This window comes from Cebidichthys violaceus, unplaced genomic scaffold, assembly GCF_023349555.1.
Source record: "Cebidichthys violaceus isolate CVI_PGR_0920_01 unplaced genomic scaffold, fCebVio1.0.p SCAF_3, whole genome shotgun sequence".
In the NCBI taxonomy this organism is placed as follows: Eukaryota; Metazoa; Chordata; class Actinopteri; order Perciformes; family Stichaeidae; genus Cebidichthys; species Cebidichthys violaceus.
Window position 1 is genome coordinate 150,001 of NW_027176483.1, and position 22,431 is coordinate 172,431.

Here is a 22,431-nt window from a genome sequence, read left to right on the forward strand (position 1 = left end):
ACAGACATTTATTGTGCCAGAATCTACTGTACATATTCAAAGACATAATGTTGTGTACCATGTCGTCCTTAGATACTGAATTACAGCAGCATGTAGTGAATCATATAAAAAGGCTAAATGGAATGCTTTGTTCAGTAATACTGATTTGTACCATATAAGAGGAGGAATGCAGTCCAGTCTCATCAACATCAACCCAAACAGAGGTCTTATATCACCGCTATGTGAAGAGTACCGAGGTTCAGTTGTGACCGCACAGGAAGTCATTAACTCATTGGTGGAGTCTGTCACTGCGTCTCCGTGTGAATATAAAGAAGCTCCGTCCGTCCAATCGGACAGCACACGGGGTGAAAGGGGGCGGGGTCACGCGGTGCTTTTGGTGGGCAGCTCCGTGCTGTTGTGTCGCGTCTTGCGCGACGTGCCGTCGTCTCGTGGCCGAGCCTTCTGCAGGTTGGACATGGCGGCGGTGCGCTCGATGTCGATGAGGGCGTAGAGCTCTGTGCGGCGGGTGGGGGTGGTGGGGGGGAGCGGGGAGGTGGGGGTGCGGGGCGTGGGGGGGTTGCTGCCGTCCGAAGCGCCCTTGTTCCCCACGCTGTTGTCCATCTCCACCTCGATGTAGTTCAGGGTTTTGGGCGGCTCCGCGTGGCCCGGAGGCGGCCGACGGAAGTCAAAGTTGAAGATGGTGGGTCCGTCGGTGCGGCGCCGGGCCGTGTCGGGCCGGTGGGCGCTGAGCGGAGCGGTCACGTTCTCCGTGTTGACGTAGTTGTGAGAGGCCTCGTGGCCTGGCGACAGAGGGTGGGAGTAGGAGTGGTGCAGCAGGCTGTGGGGGGGGTGGTGATGGTTGTAGCCGTTGAGCGACGGCGTCTTCAGGTTCTCCTCCTCCTCCGAGCTCGGCTTCCTCGTCTCCCACACCGGCGGCAGTGCCGGCAGGTTCTCGTAGTCCAGCAGGGCGGTGCGCCGCTGGGCCGAGTTGTTGACATTCTGCAAGTCTGGGGTGAGGGGGGGCGGGCGGTGGCGGCGAGGAGCCGTGGAGGGATTAGAGGAGGAGGAGCCGTTGGAGAGAGGAGGAGCTGGCTCGGCCTCGACGGTGACCTCAGTGTGTCCGTTAGTCTCTCGGGGCTCCTCCACCTCCTCCACCTCCTGCTGCCTCTTCTCCTTCTCCATCAGCTGCCTCTGAACGGGGGTGGGGCCCAGCACGAAGCGAACCCCCTGAGGCTCCAGCACCACCTGGGGCTCCGGCTCGGGGGGTGGGTCCAACGGTTCCACGCGGACCCTCGGAGGAGGCGGGGGGGTCGGGGGACACAAAGACCGGGGGGAGGTGGGGCTCTCCATCGGGTTCGGGGTGACTGTCAGAGGGCTGGGCTGGTCCTCCAGGAGCCCCGTGGTGTTCACATAGGTGTGGACCTGAACCAGGAAACATGACATCATCGTTATTACATCATGACATCATCGTTATTACATCATTATGATGCATGGATTTAATGATCAGATCAACATGAGGAACTGTGTCTCTCACCACTTCATCAGCCACCAGCAGAGGATGAGTGGACTCTTCTCCCACGGAGGGCAGACGGGTGCTGGCCACAGACGGGTGACGGGTGGAGGGGTGAGACGGGGCTTCACCCACAGATGGGATCCTGGTCACACCATTAGGCACCGTAGGCACCGAGTAACCCAGAGCTGGTCTCACACACACACACACACACACACACACACACACACACACACACACACACACACACACACACACACACACACACACACACACACACACAAACAGGTTTAGATCATCGCCCGGGTTCAGGTTAGGCTAAGCGGCAATCTGTCAATCAGGGCCCTCAAAGACATAAGTACAGGGGTGTGTGTGTGTGTGTGTGTTACCTGCAGGTGTGTGTATTGATTGGTTGGGCTCCAGCACCGCCTCCTCCACCACACTGATGCTGTGACTGTGCATCACCTCCTGCAGCATGTTGAAGATTTCTTCAGCTCGAGAACATTTGAAGGCAAAAATACCTGAAATTATGAAATATGTTCATAATGTTACAAGATCAGAGAAAAACAGACAAATACACCATGAAGTCATTAAATGATTACTGATTCATTCGTTCATGTGATAATAGTCTAAAAGAAAAAAGTGTACACACGTACATACACACACACACACACACTTTTTGATAAATACAAAATCCATTGAATTGAATGCAATTGTTTATTCTGTGAACATTAAATAAAGTTTAATCAAAGTGTCATGTGACGTACCTTGGCCGGTCTGACATCGTCGGCCGCTCTCAAACGAGAACAGGTTGGAGTCGTAACCATAGCGACGTAAGCACAGGTATGGCCACCGGACGTCGTCACGGCGATGGGTGTGGAGGACAAGTTCAGCATCAGTCAACTCCATCACTCCTGAGCCCAATTCGTTCCCATCGTCGTCCACGTTTATCACCTGTACAGGCAAACAACAACAAGACACCGTCAGAGGCAGGTACACCACAACAACAACAAGACACCGTCAGAGGCAGGTACACCACCACAACAACAAGACACCGTCAGAGGCAGGTACATCACAACAACAAGACACCGTCAGAGGCAGGTACACCACAACAACAACAAGACACTGTCAGAGACAGGTACACCACAACAACAACAAGACACCGTCGGAGGCAGGTAAACAACAACAACAAGACACCGTCAGAGGCAGGTACACCACAACAACAACAATAACAACAAGACACCGTAAGAGGCAGGTACACCACAACAACAAGACACCGTCAGAGGAAAGTACACCACAACAACAAGACACCGCCAAAGGCAGGTACACCACAACAACAAAAAGACACCGTCAGAGGCAGGTACACCACAACAACAACAACAAGACACCGTCAGAGGCAGGTACACCACCACAACAACAACAACAACAAGACACCGTCAGAGGCAGGTACACCACAACAAGACACCATCAGAGGCAGGTACACCACAACAACGAGACACCGTCAGAGGAAAGTACACCACAACAACAAGACACCGTCAGAGGAAAGTACACCACAACAACAAGACACCGCCAAAGGCAGGTACACCACAACAACAAAAAGACACCGTCAGAGGCAGGTACACCACAACAACAACAACAAGACACCGTCAGAGGCAGGTACACCACCACCACCACCACAACAACAAAAACAACAACACACCGTCAGAGGCAGGTACACCACCACAACAACAAGACACCGTCAGAGGCAGGTACACCACCACAACAAGACACCGTCAGAGGCAGGTACACCACCACAACAACAAGACACCGTCAGAGGCAGGTACAACACAACAACAACAACAAGACATCATCAGAGGCAGGTACACCACAACAAAAACAGCAAGACACTGACAGAGGCAGGTACACCACAACAACAACAAGACACCGTCAGAGGCAGGTACACCACAACAACAACAAGACACCGTCAGAGGCAGGTACACCACCACCACAACAACAACAACAAGACACCGTCACAGGCAGGTACACCACAACAACAACAAGACACCGTCAGAGGCAGGTACACCACCACCACAACAACAACAACAACAAGACACCGTCAGAGGCAGGTACACCACCACCACAACAACAACAGGACACCATCAGAGGCAGGTACACCACAACAACAACAAGACACCATCAGAGGCAGGTACACCACAACAACAACAAGACACCATCAGAGGCAGGTACACCACAACAAAAACAGCAAGACACTGTCAGAGGCAGGTACACCACCACCACCACAACAACAACAAGACACCGTCAGAGGCAGGTACACCACAACAACAAGACACCGTCAGAGGCAGGTACACCACCACCACAACAACAACAAGACACCGTCAGAGGCAGGTACACCACAACAACAACAACAACAAGACACCGTCAGAGGCAGGTACACCACCACCACAACAACAACAACAAGACACCGTCAGAGGCAGGTACACCACAACAAGACACCATCAGAGGCAGGTACACCACAACAACGAGAGACACAGAAGCACTTTGTCCAACGTGAATGTGAGTAATCGTGTGTATTAAAGAATTTCTCCCAAACGATTGGCCCAAAACATTTCTATCAAACTTTGGTATGCGTGTAAGCTCCACCCGAAGACGTTAGAAGCAATTGGACTGATCTTTGATATGTTTCCAGACGGTTATTGTTCTCTAAACAGTCTGAGTCTATGTTTCCGTCTTTAAGAGGCTGTAGCGCCCTCTCTGGTAAAGATAGAGTAAAGATGTGAATGTGTTGATTCCACCTGCTCTTTCAGTGGTGTATATGAATAGTTCTGCAGACTTGGAATTACATAAATTGGAAAGCTGAACTCTTGTGGAGCTCAGTTGTATATATATGTTAATACAATGCATTACAATGATACAATACAATGATGAAATAAAGCACTGTAAACATGTCTGACGACTCACAATAAAAAAGCCAATTGTTTTTTAGATGTTTTTGACGTCCATGTATAAAATGAGCTGTTGTGACCTCTAGAATAATCACCGCCTCATGACACTTTACAGTCACCAACTCGAGCCTCTTTTGTAGATATATTGACAATAAGGTTCCTAAGCTGTGTCTATTACATATAAGTGCTCGCCGCCCAACAGCCAAAGAATAGGCTACAACAACAGGTCTATGTGGGTCTCTCTGAGTTAATCTGATACAAACTCACCTTGAATTTACTTTGATGATTATCTGGAATTGACTCTTTCTCTGGACAGCTTAAACAGCTACCCATGGCTTCTTCAGAGCACCATCTGATGTCTGGGACACAAAGACGTGATTAAAGAAACCACACTGAGCTTTAGATGAGATGTTTCTCTGGAGGATCCTCACCTAGATCCTGCCTCCAGTAGACCTGGTTCCATCCTCAGAGGGACTCTCATGCTCTGGTTGATCTGGAAACATGAACAGCAGCTCTGTAGAGACATCAGAGGTCACATGACGGAGATGATGAGTGAAAGATTAGCTCAATTAACAAATCAATGAATCATTTAAAAGAGTAAGTAATCTAGAGTATAACTGGCTGATTGGCCCACGAGTAGATAACTGTAGAGGTAAAACCAGAGAGACCTGTCAATCACCGTGTAGCCCCGCCCCTAAAGCATCCCAGTTAAAAGTGTGTGTGTGTGTCCAGTGTTCCCAGTTAATAGTGTGTGTGTGTGTGTGTGTGTGTGTTCCCAGTTAATAGTGTGTGTGTGTGTGTCCAGTGTTCCCAGTTAAAAGTGTGTGTGTGTGTGTGTGTGTTCTCTGTTAATAGTGTGTGTGTGTGTGTGTGTGTGTGTGTGCGCGTGTGTTCCCAGTTAAAAGTGTGTGTGTGTGTGTGTGTGTGCGTGTGTTCCCAGTTAAAAGTGTGTGTGTGTCCAGTGTTCCCAGTTAATAATGTGTGTGTGTGTGTGTGTTCCCAGTTAATAGTGTGTTAAACCATCGGAATGAACTGACCCAACCAGCAGCTGAAAAGTTAACGTCCACTAACTAAACTAACTAACGTAAGGTGACGTCACTAGCTAACTAATTAGCATAAAGCTAACCCTAACCTCTCAGTAAGCTAACACAGATACCAGCTAACTACTTAGCTCCGAGGCTAACTAAAGCTAGCTCTCGCTACCGGCTGAATAATCCGTGATTTAGTGTTAAAGACATTGATACTCACACAGTCTCGGTGGTGGAACACAGCCTCACATCCAGTCCGATGTAACCGAGATATAACGGAGATATAACCGACCACTAAAGACCACTAACCGACCCCAGCTAGCGTTAGCTCGATGCTACACCTCCATCTTTCCTCTGCGCTGCTAGAGCGCCAAAAAACAACAATCACAACTTCTTCCAGAAGGTCTAACGCAGATAAAACGATGATGAACTGTTTAGATCCATCGGTGGTTCCTCCGTGGTTCACTAGATTCCGTCCTAACGAACTTTATTATCGATATAAAACGAGTTTTCCTCCGTCGGACAGTGTTTTTCTGCCGCTAGCCTGTTGGTGCTAAATCACTGCTAAACTTAGCCTAAACTTCCGAGAGTTCAGCAGCTTCAATGTGGTGAACACCCGCAGCTGTGCGCATGCGCGAGGGGGCCGTGTGGTTTGGGGAGAGAGCCGAGTGACGTCATCTGGAAATATACATAACTACTCTTTCATTATGCGTCATCGTGTGTATCTGAAGTATTCAAGTCCTGTACTTCAGTACAAGTACTAATACCACAGTGTGATGTGTATACATGTAGTTAAGGTGGTTATTCCTGCTGTATTAATGTGTATGTTTCATGTTAACTACTTTATATAGAGAAAAAGTATACCATGTACCTCTGGGATGTAGTACAGTATAAACTACAATATGTACCTCTGGGATGTAGTACAGTATAAACTACAATATGTACCTCTGGGATGTAGTACAGTTAAAAGTACAATATGTACCTCTGAGATGTAGTACAGTATAAACTACAATATGTACCTCTGAGATGTAGTACAGTAAAAAGTACAATATGTACCTCTGAGATGTAGTACAGTAAAAAGTACAATATTAGTGGAGGAGAAGTAGAAAGTAAGTACCTTGAATGTGTACTTCCATCCTCTACTTAAGTAAAAGTACTTGTGGTACTTGTAGTAAACTCGCGTACTTTCCTCCACAGTAACTGTACATGTTGGAAGAGGTTTGTATCCTTTAATTAATCAGAGAAATACTTCTTCTGTGGTGTTTATTTGACTGCTCTCACACACAATATGTCCTTTCAAAATAAAATAAAATACATGATGCAAACTTCCAATGGTATCTTACATACATTTATCATTCAAAACAATGACATTTAACATAAAACACATATTTTACTTGCAGCTTGTGACAGATTTTGTGTTTTTTGAGACATTTCTGCTCTTGTCATTGGTTTAGAGTTGTGATGTCACATATGTATATATATATACATATAAATACATACATATATATTTACATGTATATACGCACATATGCAGTCCTTCAGAGTTTGGAGAAGCATGTGATTGTTTTATGTGATAATTGTTATAAGCAAATATTAAAACTCATAAAACAAAATGAAAACACATAATTTAGAAATATATCTATATAAAGAAATATACACAAATACATACATATATGAAGTATATGTACAGTTCTGTTGAAATTAATCCTGCATTTTACATAAGTAAAGAATACACAGCATTGCTAAACATATTGATCAGTAGTCCAACATATTCATCAGTAGTCTGACATATTGGTCAGAGGTCTATAGAAACTTTAACATCTGCGCAGGGTCTCTGTGGAAAAAGATTAACATATTTATATGAAAATACACACACATATATATATATATATATATATATATATATATATATATATATGGAACAGATATTTTAACTCTAATGTCTCTAAATGACCCACAGGTGTAAATTGACCAACAATAAGCTACAGGTGTAGATTGATCAATAAGCTACAGTTGTAGATTGATCAATAATAGGCTACAGGTGTAGATTGATCAATAATAGGCTACAGGTGTAGATTGACCAACAATAAGCTACAGGTGTAGATTGATCAATACGCTACAGTTGTAGATTGATCAATAATAAGCTACAGGTGTAGATTGATCAATAAACTACAGGTGTAGATTGACCAACAATAAGCTACAGGTGTAGATTGATCAATAATAGGCTACAGGTGTAGATTGGCCAACAATAAACTACAGGTGTAGATTGATCAATAATAAGCTACAGGTGTAGATTGATCAATAAACTACAGGTGTAGATTGACCAACAATAAGCTACAGGTGTAGATTGATCAATAATAGGCTACAGGTGTAAATTGACCAACAATAAGCTACATGTGTAGATTGATCAATAATAAGCTACAGGTGTAGATTGATCAATAATACGCTACAGGTGTAGATTGATCAACAATAAGCTACAGGTGTAGATTGATCAATAATAGGCTACAGGTGTAGATTGATCAACAATAAGCTACAGGTGTAGATTGATCAGTAATAAGCTACATATGTAGATTGATCATTAATAAGATACAGATGTAGATTGATCATTAATAAGATACAGATGTAGATTGATAATCACTTACCTCTTTGGGAGTTGTAGTTTACATTTGCATAGACGGGGTAGAGGAGGTTCTCCTGCTCACTGTGGAGCTTTCTGGCTCTGAGAACATCACGAACACACTGATGGAGGTACGCATACTGACACTGAGGAGGTGGAAGAGAAACTACATTACATTAGCGTAATGTAACATAATGTAATGTAACGTAATGTAACGTAACATGACGTAACATTATATAATATAATGTAACATAACACAACAGTATAGTATATACTGTATATTACATAAGGTAATATAACATAGCATAATATAACATAATATACCATAACATAACATAACATTACATAACATAATATAATGTAACATAACATAACATAACATAGTATAGTATATATTTTACGTAACATAACATAACATAATATAACATAACATAACATAGCATAGTATAGTATAGTATATATATATTACGTAACATAACATAACATAACATAGCATAGTATAATATATTTTACATAACGTAACATAACATAACATAACATAGCATAGTATAGTATAGTATAGTATAGTATATATAATACGTAACGTAACATAACGGAACGGAACGGAACGGAACATAACATAACATAACATAACATAACATAACATAACATAACATAGCATAGTATAGTATAGTATAGTATATATAATACGTAATGTAACGTAACATAACAACGTAACATAACAACATAACGTAACATAACGTAACATAGCATAGCATAGTATAGTATATAATTTCCGTAACGTAACGTAACATAACATAACATAACATAACATAACATAGTATAGTATAGTATAGTATAGTATATATAATACGTAATGTAACGTAACATAACATAGCATAGTATAGTATAGTATAGTATAGTATAGTATATATATATTAAGTAACATAACATAACATAACATAGCATAATATAGTATATATTTTACGTAACGTAACATAACATAACATAGTATAGTATAGTATAGTATATATAATACGTAATGTAACATAACATAACAACGTAACATAACATAACATAACATAACATAACATAGCATAGCATAGCATAGCATAGCATAGCATAGCATAGCATAGCATAGCATAGTATATATAATACATAATGTAACGTAACATAACAACGTAACATAACGTAACATAACATAACATAACAACTTAGCATAGTATAGTATAGTATATATATCATGTAACGTAACGTAACATAACATGGTATAGTATAGTATATACTGTATATTCCGTAACATAACATAACATAACATAGTATAGAATAGTATAATATAGTATAGTATAGTATATTATAGTATAGTATATACTGTATATTACATAATGTAACATAACATTATATAATATAACATAACACCTCACCTCGGTTTGCACCATGTGTGACCGGTGAAGTCTCAGGTCAAAGACGGAGCCGTAGATATCCAGCACGTCTTTGGTGTCCAGCTGCTGCAGCACTCGATCCAGAACGATGAAGGTTCCTGTACGACCCACTCCGGCACTGACATACACACCAAACTCCATTAAAAAAACATTGAATTCAACAGATCAACACATAATGAACAGGCCTGTGTCTCATGAGAGGCATCGTTGGGTGATGGGGGGATGTGTGAAGTCTGGGGGTGAAGTGTTTTAGGGTTCATCACAGATGGTTCTCTTGTCATGAACAGACCAGGACAGATAGTGCAAAACTTTGTGTCCCTGTTATGTACCTGCAGTGGACCACGGTGGGTCCAGATCCAGGACTTCTGTTGACATAGTCCCGCACAGTCCGGACGAACTGGATGAGGGACTGCGTGGTCTCTGGGACTCCGTGATCCGGCCACACCGTGTAGTGGAACTGACGGACCAGCCGAGTGAAGCTCAGCTGCTCCTCCTGACACACACATATACACACACACACACACACACACATACACACACACACACACACACACACACACACACACACACACACACACACACATAAAACATAAGCTAATTAATGAACATTAGCTAAATAATAAACATTAGCTAATTAATAAAACATTACCTAAATACTAAGACATCAGCTGATTCTTTAAAATAACTTACGCTGCAGATGTTGAACTCTCGTATGGTCCACTCAGGAAGAACCGACTCTGACAACATCTGAACGATCAGGTCTCCATAGTACAGAGGGTCCTGGTCAAAGGGCCAGTAGTGGTCACACTTCACCTGCACACAGGTAAGGAAGAGGAGGAGAGTTCAGAGCTGCTGAGGCTTCACACAGAATAATAGTGAACTTTATACTCACCCTGCCTTTCTCCACACACTGAGTGACCATCACCATGTTGTGGACGTTCTGCTCCCAAATCATCTTCCAGAAATCATCTTTAGTTCCCGGCAGAGGACCCTGAGTGGCAACGTACTCCCTCCGGAAGTTATTCCCCTGAAACATACAGGAAGTTTAAACCTGACTGAAACATGGAGGAGGAAGTTTAAACCTGACTGAAACATGGAGGAGGAAGCTTAAACCTGACTAAAACATGGAGGAGGAAGTTTAAACCTGACTGAAACATAGAGGAGGAAGTTTAAAACTGACTGAAACATACAGGAAGTTTAAACCTGACTGAGACATAGAGGAGGAAGCTTAAAACTGACTGAAACATAGATGAAGCTTAAACCTGACTGAGACATAGAGGAGGAAGTTTAAACCTGACTGAAACACAGAGGAGGAAGTTTAAACCTGACTGAAACACAGAGGAGGACGTTTAAAACTGACTGAAACATATATGAAGCTTAAGCTTAAAATTGACTGAAACATAGAGGAGGAAGTTTAAACCTGACTGAAACATAGAGGAGGAAGTTTAAAACTGACTGAAACATACAGGAGGAAGTTTAAAACTGACTGAAACATATATGAAGCTTAAACCTGACTGAAACATAGAGGAGGAAGCTTAAAATTGACTGAAACATAGAGGAGGAAGTTTAAAAACTCCACCATAGATTTGAATATCATCAGTACTCAGAGAACAGCTTGTGGATTAATCAATCAATAATCAATATCTTACAGGCATGTAGCTGGCGTTGATGTAGTCGGACCACGGATCATCATCCACGTAGGAAAGCTTCACTCTGGTGGAGTCATCTGAAGACAGAAAGAGAGTCAGTAAGAGACAGTTAATGAGTCTTCTTCTTCTCTGTTATTAATAAGAGTCACTTACAGGGCAGGATGTTATTGTATCGGTTCTTTCCTCGGTTTTCCGGCAGCAGAGCCGAGTCCAGCGGCTGATTACGACCGACGTCTTTCAGATCCTGAAGAAAACAAAACAGGATAAAATCACGATGAAGTCAGAGGTTCTTCAACAAAAAGTAACGATCAATAAATTGTCTTCTTTTATCTAAATGTACACCATCCTGATCACCTCGTACTCCTCTGACAGAAGGTAGTTAGAGTCGGCCTGTAGTTTGTTGTAGTGACTCTCAAAGTTTAGGATCTTGATGGGACTGAAACACACAAAGTAAACGTTTTAGTAAGAAGACAAACTGATGAAAAAATTTTGTTGAAAAGAAGAAGTTTTGAGTTTCTCACCTCGAGACTCGGCGGTTTCTGAGGAACAAAAGGAGAAAGTGATGTAAACATGAATAATTATGATGACTATTCATTATTTATAATATCTTATATTTATATCTAGTACACGTTCAGCAGTATTAGCATTATTCTCAGAATCAACTTTCACATTAAGATTATTAAAAGTAGTAGAGCAGTTAATACTGTCTTGTAAATCTAAGGTACACTGTTAGTAATAGTCTTAGTATTAACTAACTACAGTAGTATTTTTAGTCTTAATATGTAGTATTATTAGTCTTAATATGTAGTATAATCAGCTGTGTACTACAGTAGTAACTTGGTGTTACTATGCATTATAATGTATGTACTATAGTGGCATCCTTAGCATTATCACTACAGTACAGTATGTAGTATCATATGTAGTACTTTACCCTCTGACTCCCAGGTAGAGTCCTGATGTCGGCATCTCTCTCCTCACATTCATTCTGACTGTCGATCTCTCCTGAACTCTGAAACACAGCAACATCACACAGGTGTTGTTACCTGTTAATCATCCAGGTCAGTTTACCTACTGCACCTCCACATAGGAAGAGAACACACCTGCACTGACGTCCAATCAGAGCCTCAAACTCGTCTAGTCATCAAACAAGTAACACAATCTCTTATGACAAGTAACACATTTGATCCTTGTGTCTTTAAAAATTGAATAAACAGTTTTTGATTGTGATATTGTTTATATTCAAATCTGTCATTAGTGTTAATGAGGAGGTGTGTTGTGTTTCAGCCCAGCAGAGGACAGCACAGATCTGACAGGAATAAGTACTGTCATTAAATTTAATGAGGTGTGTTGTGTTTCAGTCCAGCAGAGGGCAGCATAGACCTGACAGGAATAAGTACTGTCATTAATGTTAATGAGGTGTGTCGTGTTTCAGTCCAGCAGAGGGCAGCACAGATCTGACATTAATAAGTACTGTCATCAATGTTATTATTGAGGAGGTGTGTTTAAGTTCAGGTTTCAGTTTGTGGAAACTCACACTTTGCGAACAGTCCGTCTGCAGAGCAGCAGAGCGGTGACTCCCACCATCATGACGATGAGGAACATGGCGGCACTGACTCCCTCCATCACACCGCTCAGAGGCTCTGAGGGAGGAAACCATGAAGGCCTTCAATCACAGCTGTTTCTAAATAATAATAGAATAATAATAAATACATACAGTATATATGTCTATATGTTTCTCTCACCTGCCTCGGTGACCACAGGCAGCGACAGGAACGTGTCGCTGAACAGAGGAGAGCTGAAGTTCGTCTTCTCTTCATCGAACAGCTGAGTGAACGCTCGAACGCTGAGCCTGCAGACAAAAACACAGGGCACACAAACCTCTATATAAATAATTAGATATTCTTTTAATTCACATCACCATGTTTATAATTAAAGATTAAGTTAACATAACTCCTCTGGTTAAGATATTCCGGTTCTCTTTCAGCACTGATCTCCATTTTAAAAATGACTAAACTTTTAAATGAATAAACTGCACAAAATCAAAACATCATTATTTTTTTCTCCTTTTTATCTTTTTAAACAAAAGACTTTGAATATAAAACTGTGAGAATAGAAACACGACATCTTTCACATCTTCTGACTCGTTTACACAAGTTATGGTTTTATAAATAAAAGCTGAGAGGAATGATTATTACTTTAATATTATTATTATTATTATTATTATTATTAATATTAAAGTTTGTTTGCTTTGTAAAAGAAGTATGATGAAAACCATCTTTTAAATTGAGATGAAAGTAGAGTAAATAAACTCCTTATTATCATCATTCTTATTATTATTAAAGTAACTATTATTATTATCATTCTTCTTATTAATCAAGTCATTATTATTATTATATTTAATATAAAGTAAATCCTAAGTCATGTTTAAAGGGTTTGATTTATCTGCAGTACCTGTAGGAGGTTTTGGGTTTCAGTGGTCCGTCACAGAACAGGTTCAAGTCTCCGCTGGTCTCTGGGTCCAGGTCTGAGTCTCTGTGGTCACAGGGGCCCCCCAGAGAGTCCATCCCGGTCCCCAGATTCACCTCAAAGCTTTGGGAGCTGCTGTCGGAGCAGCGACTCGGGAAGAAGCCGGTCTGGTAGGATTTTATGGAGCTGTTGGATTTATAGTCCAGGTAAGAGGGAAGAGGGTGCTGCTGGTCCGGCTGATCCTCGTCCTCTCCTTCACAAAATATTAATACTCACATGTCAAAGCACAAAATATTAATACTCACATGTCAAAGCACAAACTAAGCACAACATATTAATACTCACATGTCAAAGCACAAAGTATTAATCCTCACATGTCAAAGCACAAAATAGTAATACTCACATGTCAAAGCACAAAGTATTAATACTCACATGTCAAAGCACAAAATATTAATACTCACATGTCAAAGCACAAAATAGTAATACTCACATATCAAAGGACAAAATATTAATACTCACATATCAAAGGACAAAATATTAATACTCACATGTCAAAGCACAAAGTATTAATACTCACATGTCAAAGCACAAAATAGTAATACTCACATATCAAAGGACAAAATATTAATACTCACATGTCAAAGCACAAAGTATTAATACTCACATGTCAAAGCACAAAATATGAATACTCACATGACAAAGCACAACATATTAATTTAACCATTTAACCAACCATTTAACCAACCAATGAGTCACATAATGTACATGGCACAGTGTATATATATATATATATATATATATATATATATATATATATATATATATATATATATATATATATATATATATATATACACACTATCTCGTTAACGCATTAACTAATTAATGCCGACAATTATTTTATCACATTAACGCAGTTTTTTTTTTAATGCAATACGTTGATCTTGATGTCAGCAAATCACCAAACTAGCGGTGGAGAAGTCTTCATCACTATGTTGATGCAGCGTGTGGAGGAGTCTTCATCACTACGTTGATGCAGTGTGTGGAGGAGTCTTCATCACTACGTTGATGCAGCGGTGGAGGAGTCTTCATCACTACGTTGATGCAGCGGTGGAGGAGTCTTCATCACTACGTTGATGCAGCGTGTGGAGAAGTCTTCATCACTATGTTGATGCAGCGTGTGGAGGAGTCTTTATCACTGCGTTGATGCAGCGTGTGGAGGAGTCTTTATCACTACGTTGATGCAGCGTGTGGAGGAGTCTTCATCACTACGTTGATGCAGCGTGTGGAGAAGTAGAGATAAACTAAAGATGAGCTAACAGACGCCACAGAGAAGTGGAGAGATACAAACTGCAGGACGACTAGTGTTGAGAAGACGTCGGTCTGAGGAACGTTCTCAGGATCATGAATGACGTCACGTAGGAGCCTCCCTCCAGACGCACCGTCACCAGAAGAACACACGAGTCGTACGAAGAGGAGAGGACTACAAAAGAGACGGAGTCACAACGTGCACCGGCCGTCGTTCTCACCGGAGACTACCGGACATTGCCGGGTAACCGTCGTCACCTCTGAGTTACTGTGCATTATGTTGATGAACAGTGGGAGCTGCGTTCACATGCTCTGACTGTCATGAAGACAGAAGACACACATTTTGATGAAACGTGTGGAACATTGTATTCATGTTGCACAGCAGTGGAACGTTTAAATAAAGTCACACACTGAGCACAGATAGTAGAAATATAACTGATACTGTGTGAAGAACACTGCTGTTAAAAAGAACCTGATCTGTTTATAGTGATTAAAACCAAATGTTATTGTACTTTTGTTCATATAGCAGTACTTTAAAATACAAGTGAGTAATACACTACTTTTAATTCATTATTGAACTTTGAGCATAACAATGAGATTAATAGCAAAAAAATCACGTGATTAATCACAATTAAAAATTGTAATCCATGCCCAGCACTAATATATATATATATATATATACACACACATATATATATACACACATATATATATATATGTGTGTGTATATATATATGTATATATAAGTGTGTATATATACCTTGAGACTCTGTCACCACCACAGTGAAGAACTTGACGGCTCCGTTGACGTCACTGAACCAGCTGCAGTTGAACCTGAAGACGATGGAGGACTTGGTGACCACGGTGGTCCGGTCACTGACCCGGGTACTGAGGGGGGGCACCGGAGGACCTGGAGGAGTCATGGAGTCATTAAGGAGTCATGGAGGAGTCATAGAGGAGTCATGGAAGAGTCATGGAGGAGTCATGGAAGAGTCATTGAGGAGTCATGGAGGAGTCATGGAGGAGTCATGGAAGAGTCATTGAGGAGTCATTGAGGAGTCATGGAGGAGTCATGAAGGAGTCATGGAAGAGTCATTGAGGAGTCATGGAGGAGTCATGAAGGAGTCATGGAAGAGTCATGGAAAAGTCATTGAGGAGTCATTGAGGAGTCATTGAGGAGTCATGGAGGAGTCATAGAGGAGTCATTGAGGAGTCAGACATTAAACGTTAAACGAGTCCTTCTACTCGTATTAGAAGGCGTCCTTACGGTCGATCATGGTCACCACGGCGTCCCGAGCCTCCTCGCTGGTGGTCCGGTCTGAGATCACCTTGACGGAGACGGTGTAGCGCTTGTGTGGCTCCAGCTGGGTGATGACGTAGGAGGTGGAGTCTCTGCCAGTGCGACGCGAGTAGACCAGGACCTGTGAGTCCTGGTGGAGACACTCGATGGTGTAAGAGTCATAGTCGGCCTCTGGGGGCCCCCAGGAGCAGCAGATGGAGGTGGAGCTCTGAGGGCGACAGTGGAGGCTGTGGACTCGCTCCGGCTCTACAGCGAGAGACAAGCACAAGTACTCACAATGTAGTATTAATACGCACATACTGAGGTACCTCATAGTAAATCTACTCTTGTATTTTACCCCAGAAAAATAAAAATAATAATAAAAATAATTCATTCATTTTGAGAAACTGTATTATTTTTTAGATTATTATTATTATTATATTATTATTATTGTTTATTATTATTATTATCAAAATGTTTTTAAATGATGTTTGTTTTCTGTAATGATCTCACGATCTGATGATGTATTGATTCGAGACGTTTCCAATTGTTCAGTAAATATCGTGGAACATTTCAGCAGTAAAAACATAAACAGAATTAAACTTTTATTTTGTGAGATAATCAGTGAAGTTATGCGTTTCTCAGCAGATCTGCTATGTTTTATATATTTTATCTTTTTGAGAATGTAATTCATACAGTATTTTCCTCATTAATGATGTTTTATTTCATCTGCTTTTAAACACTATACATATGTATTTCTATGACCCGACCCTCCTGATCCATATTTAAATAACTTTCTTTTACAACATGTGAACAGTAAAATTCATCAGATGATGATTAATATTATTTTACACTTTTGCATAGTTCAATTCTATATTTTCAGATTGTCTTTTCATTTGCAATCCTTCTTCCTTTTATGAACCTTTGAGGGACAAACAAAGCACATTGGGTTGAAGTGCTGCCACCTACTGGTCCGGATGCTGTTGTGAATGGCCGTGCTGTAGGTGGGTGGGGCCCCGGGCTCCGTGGCCCCGCTGACGCTGCGGAGGCTGAAGGCATAGAGCCGCCCGGGGAACGTCCCGCTCAGGATTCGGCTGCCGGAGGTGCGGCTGTGATATGGGTCGATGACGGACAGCCTGTCCCGAGGAGTCCACTGCAGGTCGAAGTCGTCGTAGTCGGAGTCCACTGGGCCGGTCCAGGAGACCTCCAGGGAGGTGTTGGTGACCCCCCCGAACAGGAAGGAGGTAGGAGGTTTGGGAGCTGAGGAGGACAGAAACATGTCTTATTCTCTGAAATCAGACTTCTGGACTAAAAGCATCGAGTAAGAATCAGGTGATTCTCTCCGTTTTTATTCGACTACGCGTCTCCGGCTTCATTGACATCCCATAACATCCCAGGTCCACCAGTAACATCTCACCAGTTCTCCCCAGTGTGCCGGCTCTGTTGCTCAGCTCTCCACTGAGGCTCATCACCTCGGCTCGGTACAGCCGACCGGGCACCAGGCCTGAGAAGACGAACTCTGTGGCCCCGGAGCCCAGCGGCTGCTCGGTCCGCCGAGAGCCGTCGGGGTTGTAAAGAGACAACAGGAACCCGCTCAGATCCCCACTGCCACGGTCCCAGTTCACCGTCAGAGCGTCAGACTTGTTTCCAGCGTGAGCTTTCAGAGACACCACGGCTGCTGGGACTGAAGATAAGACAAAGGTTTTAATCACAGTTTGTACACTCAGTGTTCCACAAGTAACGTGTTTCTACAGCTTCATTAAAAACATCAGATCAGCACCAGAACCATGAAAACGTCTTCAGACCTACAGTTTAGGAGGAACTGTCAAAAATGTGTCGTTCAGAACAATTCAACATGGTGGAAAATGGAGAAGGTGCACTTAAATCTGATTTCAATCTGACTTTTTTCTGACGTTAATTAGCCGACTGGCTTCATATTTTTAAGGAAGCACTTCCACATCATCACAAACAAATAATAACAAAGCAGCATAAACTCTTCTCATATGAAACAAAGTGCTTTAAATACCCCCCCTCACCTGTCTGGGCCCAGACAGACGATTGGCTGGTCTGCTCTCCGCTGTGGGTCACCACCACCATCCTGTATGGAGCTCCAGGTCTGAGACCCTGGAAGGAAACCTGCTGACTGCTGGACTGACCGCGTCGTCTCTCCTGCAGCGACTCGTCGCTTTTATACAAGAAAATATCATAAAAGTCAAACTCTCCGTCAGGTGGAGACCAGCAGAAGGACAGGAGAGTGGTGGTGTTGGCTTCAATGGACAGATCAGTGACGGCTGCTGGACCTGACCGGACATGACAGGACAGGACGAGGAGGGGGGGGGGGGGGGGGTATTACTACTTTATTATTTTATGTTGAAATATATGTAATATTTTCTCTACAAAATGACATCTCTTTTTTCTAAACATGACCACTTATTCTAGAATGAATCCAAATTTATTACGATTATTACTTTATATAATTAATATATATTATATTGTCTTTTTGTTGGAAATGTCACAACTTTTATTTTTTTTCTCAAAATATTACAACTTCTTCTCTTTGAACTTGACTGCTTTTTTCTCAGAGGATCTAAACATCTTAACTCTTGAAATATTACGTGTTCGAGCCCCGGCGCTGACTCCCTGGCTGAGGACGCCCCCGCTGGTGGTCTGGACCAGGACCCGGTACCTCTTGCCTGGTGTGAGGCCGTCAAACCTGAACCCGGTGTGTCCGGAGGGCTGAGAGAAGTTCCTCACCAGAGAGCCTCGATCGTCCAGGAGCTGCAGGACGTAACCGTCAGAAACACCCAGAGCTTCCAGCCAGCTCACCTGGAGGCTGCAGGAGGAGACGAGCTCCTCCACCTGGAGACCCGTCACTGCCGAGGGCACTGAGGGACACAATTATGTCATCAGGATGTCATCATATCAGCAGTACAAGTACACAAGTATTATGAAATGTATCATAGTTCAAGTATAAGCAGTACAAGTACACAAGTATGATAACATATATCGTATATTAAATCTATGCAAGAACAAAACACAAAACATTGTAAAAAATGTTTTTCTTAGTACAAACAACGACCACTTGTAACTTATAATCTCATTATAATGCACTATGAAAAGATTATAATGTATTACAACTATGTGAAATATAATATAATTATAATACACAATGAACTCCATCAGTTATGAAGTATAATGATAGTTGACCTCATAAGTTCTTATAACATGATTGTTGTTATAAAGCTTCATAACTGTGTTTCAATGTAAAATCAAGGGTTGTATAACAAAATGTGTAATATATAAATATAAATCTATGTACTGTGTAGTACTGTCTAGTACCTGTATAGAAGAGTGCAGTACCTGTGTAGTACTGACTAGTACAATTAAGTACCTGTGTATTACCTGTGCAGTACAGTGCAGTAAAGTATAGTACAGTGTATTACATTATGGTACAGTGTAGTACAGTATATATTTCCTGTGCGTCCGGTGGCTGTGTTGTTGTTGAGCAGTGTATTACCTATGTAGTACATTATACTACAGTATAGTACAGTATAGTACCTGTATAGTATCAGTGTATTACCTGTGTAGTATTTGTATATTACCTGTGCGTCCGGTGGCCGTGTTGTTGTTGAGCAGATCTCCGCTGACTGACTGAACCGTCACTCTGTACTTCTGTCCCGGCTGAAGAGAACCAAACGTCACCTCGCTATGGTGTTTGAGGATGAGCCGGACGTCCAGCTGTCTGTCCTCTCTGTACAGAAACACGGAGTACTCGTCCACATCGCCCTGACCGGATGTCCAGCTCACCTTCAGACTGCTGCTGTCTCCGCTGTTACTGATGTGGATGTTCTTCACTTTACTGGGAACTGAAAGACACGTTAGAACCTCAGGAGCTTCTTCTGTGTAAGCTTGTTATAGTTTTAATGTCTACAATGATGTGAAGAAGAAGGAACAGCTGGTTCTGTCTGACCTGTGCGACCCTCGATAAACTGGGCCCTCTGGTTGGGTCCACTGAACGTAGAAACCAGGATCTTGTAGAGCCGTCCAGGTGTGAGCGATGACAGCACACACTCTCCCACGCCGCTGCCCAGAGTGACCGGAGGAAACACCTTCATGTCGTTGAACAGCAGCTGCACCTCATAGTGATCCACGTCACCAGGGGCGGCGGACCACGTCACGCGCAGGTCCTCGGTACCCCGTCCAGCTAGAACCAGGGACCGGACCACCGCTGGAACTGCAGAATGGAGAGCAGAGAAAGTTGATCCTGTTCTGGCAACCAGAATCTGGACTCCATTAAAAACAATGACACGTCTTCAGAGAGAAAACAGGTAGTTGGTGAGTATTTTGATTGTATTTGATTGTCCATAAACCTCCTCTAGTCAAAGCTGACCTGAGAACAGCTGAGGCTGCTGAAGTAAAGCAGCTCTGATTCAGGTAAATTCTCCTCTGGTGCCAATATGTAGCCAAATGTTAACTTGACATGTTGGTTTACACCAGTGGAGAGTAAAGTGGTGGTGTATCAGAGGGGTCAGAGGTCACTCACAGGTCCGGCCGTGAGTGGAGGCGCTGGTTTCGTACTTCCCGCTCCAGGTGCTCACCAGCACGGTGTAGAGTCGGCCGGGCACCAGGCCGGTGAACACGCACTCGTTCTGCGTCTTCAGAACCGTCTTGTTCTGCAGGAAGATGTTGTTGTGTTTGATGAACACCTGGTAGAAGTCAAAGTCTCCAGCGGCTTGACGCCAATAAACCTTCAGGTAGTCGTCCCGCGCTGCGTGAGTAGCTGTCGGGTTCTGGACCTGCGACGGCTCTGAGAGGACGGAGATTAAACATAAACATGCAGACATTCAGTCAGCAGACAGACAAACATACAGATATAATTGCAGTCGACAGACAGACCTGCAGACAGTAGACAGTCCTGCAGTCAGCAAACAGACCTGCAGACAGCAGACAGTCCTGCATTCAGCAAACAGACCAGCAGTCAGCAAACAGACCAGCAGTCAGCAAACAGACCTGCAGTCAGCAAACAGACTTGCAGTCAGCAAACAGACCTGCAGTCAGCAGACAGACCTGCAGTCAGCAGACAGACCTGCAGACAGACCTGGAGGCAGTAGGCAGACCTGCAGTCAGCAGACAAACCAGCAGTCAGCAAACAGATCTGCAGTCAGCAAACAGACCTGCAGACAGCAGACAGTCCTGCATTCAGCAAACAGACCAGCAGTCAGCAAACAGACCAGCAGTCAGCTAACAGACCTGCAGTCAGCAAACAGACTTGCAGTCAGCAGACAAACTAGCAGTCAGCAAACAGACCTGCAGTCAGCAGACAGACCTGCAGTCAGCAGACAGGCCTGCAGACAGACCTGGAGGCAGTAGACAGACCTGCAGACAGACCTGGAGGCAGTAGGCAGACCTGCAGTCAGCAGACAGACCTGCAGTCAGCAGACAGACCTGCAGACAGACCTGGAGGCTGTAGACAGACCTGCAGACAGACCTGGAGGCAGTAGGCAGACCTGCAGTCAGCAGACAAACCAGCAGTCAGCAAACAGACCTGCAGTCAGCAAACAGACCTGCAGACAGCAGAGAGTCCTGCATTCAGCAAACAGACCAGCAGTCAGCAAACAGACCAGCAGTCAGCAAACAGACCTGCAGTCAGCAAACAGAGTTGCAGTCAGCAGACAAACCAGCAGTCAGCAAACAGACCTGCAGTCAGCAAACAGACCTGCAGTCAGCAGACAGACTTGCAGTCAGCAAACAGACCTGCAGTCAGCAGACAGACCTGCAGTCAGCAGACAGACCTGCAGACAGACCTGGAGGCAGTAGGCAGACCTGCAGTCAGCAGACAAACCAGCAGTCAGCAAACAGACCTGCAGTCAGCAAACAGACCTGCAGACAGCAGACAGTCCTGCATTCAGCAAACAGACCAGCAGTCAGCAAACAGACCAGCAGTCAGCAAACAGACCTGCAGTCAGCAAACAGACTTGCAGTCAGCAGACAAACCAGCAGTCAGCAAACAGACCTGCAGTCAGCAAACAGACCTGCAGTCAGCAGACAGACCTGCAGTCAGCAGACAGACCTGCAGACAGACCTGGAGGCAGTAGGCAGACCTGCAGTCAGCAGACAGACCTGCAGACAGACCTGCAGTCAGCAGACAAACCTGCATTACATTACATTACAGTCATTTAGCAGACCCTCTAATCCAAAGCGACTTACAATAAGTGTATTCAACATTGGTAAT

The 22,431-nt window shown here is 43.2% G+C and overlaps 2 protein-coding genes across 2 annotated transcripts in view; both read right to left on the reverse strand.

The window, feature by feature from the left end:
- The window catches only part of LOC137881764 (fibroblast growth factor receptor substrate 2-like), a 6,083-nt gene extending 19 nt beyond the window's left edge, over nt 1-6,064 (reverse strand). Inside the window, exons 1-7 of the mRNA XM_068723858.1 lie at nt 5,680-6,064; nt 4,863-4,945; nt 4,699-4,790; nt 2,257-2,443; nt 1,879-2,010; nt 1,514-1,677; nt 1-1,401 (exon numbers count right to left, since the gene is read on the reverse strand). The exon at nt 1-1,401 is cut by the window's left edge and continues 19 nt beyond it. Coding sequence (XP_068579959.1) covers nt 361-1,401; nt 1,514-1,677; nt 1,879-2,010; nt 2,257-2,443; nt 4,699-4,764 — 1,590 coding nt within the window. The 5' untranslated portion in view covers nt 4,765-4,790; nt 4,863-4,945; nt 5,680-6,064 and the 3' untranslated portion in view covers nt 1-360. The remainder of the gene's footprint in view (nt 1,402-1,513; nt 1,678-1,878; nt 2,011-2,256; nt 2,444-4,698; nt 4,791-4,862; nt 4,946-5,679) is intronic.
- Nucleotides 6,065-6,705: 641 nt separating this feature from the next.
- The window catches only part of LOC137880948 (receptor-type tyrosine-protein phosphatase beta-like), a 31,338-nt gene continuing 15,612 nt past the window's right edge, over nt 6,706-22,431 (reverse strand). The window contains exons 11-33 of the mRNA XM_068722551.1: nt 20,743-21,006; nt 20,170-20,433; nt 19,802-20,065; nt 18,815-19,084; nt 18,236-18,499; nt 17,617-17,883; nt 17,169-17,459; nt 16,188-16,466; nt 15,681-15,830; nt 13,598-13,865; nt 12,889-12,995; nt 12,681-12,786; nt 12,078-12,155; nt 11,668-11,685; nt 11,501-11,582; nt 11,300-11,390; nt 11,147-11,223; nt 10,390-10,524; nt 10,188-10,310; nt 9,827-9,990; nt 9,480-9,615; nt 8,102-8,222; nt 6,706-7,293 (exon numbers count right to left, since the gene is read on the reverse strand). Of these exons, the coding sequence (XP_068578652.1) occupies nt 7,274-7,293; nt 8,102-8,222; nt 9,480-9,615; nt 9,827-9,990; nt 10,188-10,310; nt 10,390-10,524; nt 11,147-11,223; nt 11,300-11,390; nt 11,501-11,582; nt 11,668-11,685; nt 12,078-12,155; nt 12,681-12,786; nt 12,889-12,995; nt 13,598-13,865; nt 15,681-15,830; nt 16,188-16,466; nt 17,169-17,459; nt 17,617-17,883; nt 18,236-18,499; nt 18,815-19,084; nt 19,802-20,065; nt 20,170-20,433; nt 20,743-21,006 (3,839 nt within the window). The 3' untranslated portion in view covers nt 6,706-7,273. The remainder of the gene's footprint in view (nt 7,294-8,101; nt 8,223-9,479; nt 9,616-9,826; nt 9,991-10,187; nt 10,311-10,389; nt 10,525-11,146; nt 11,224-11,299; nt 11,391-11,500; nt 11,583-11,667; nt 11,686-12,077; nt 12,156-12,680; nt 12,787-12,888; nt 12,996-13,597; nt 13,866-15,680; nt 15,831-16,187; nt 16,467-17,168; nt 17,460-17,616; nt 17,884-18,235; nt 18,500-18,814; nt 19,085-19,801; nt 20,066-20,169; nt 20,434-20,742; nt 21,007-22,431) is intronic.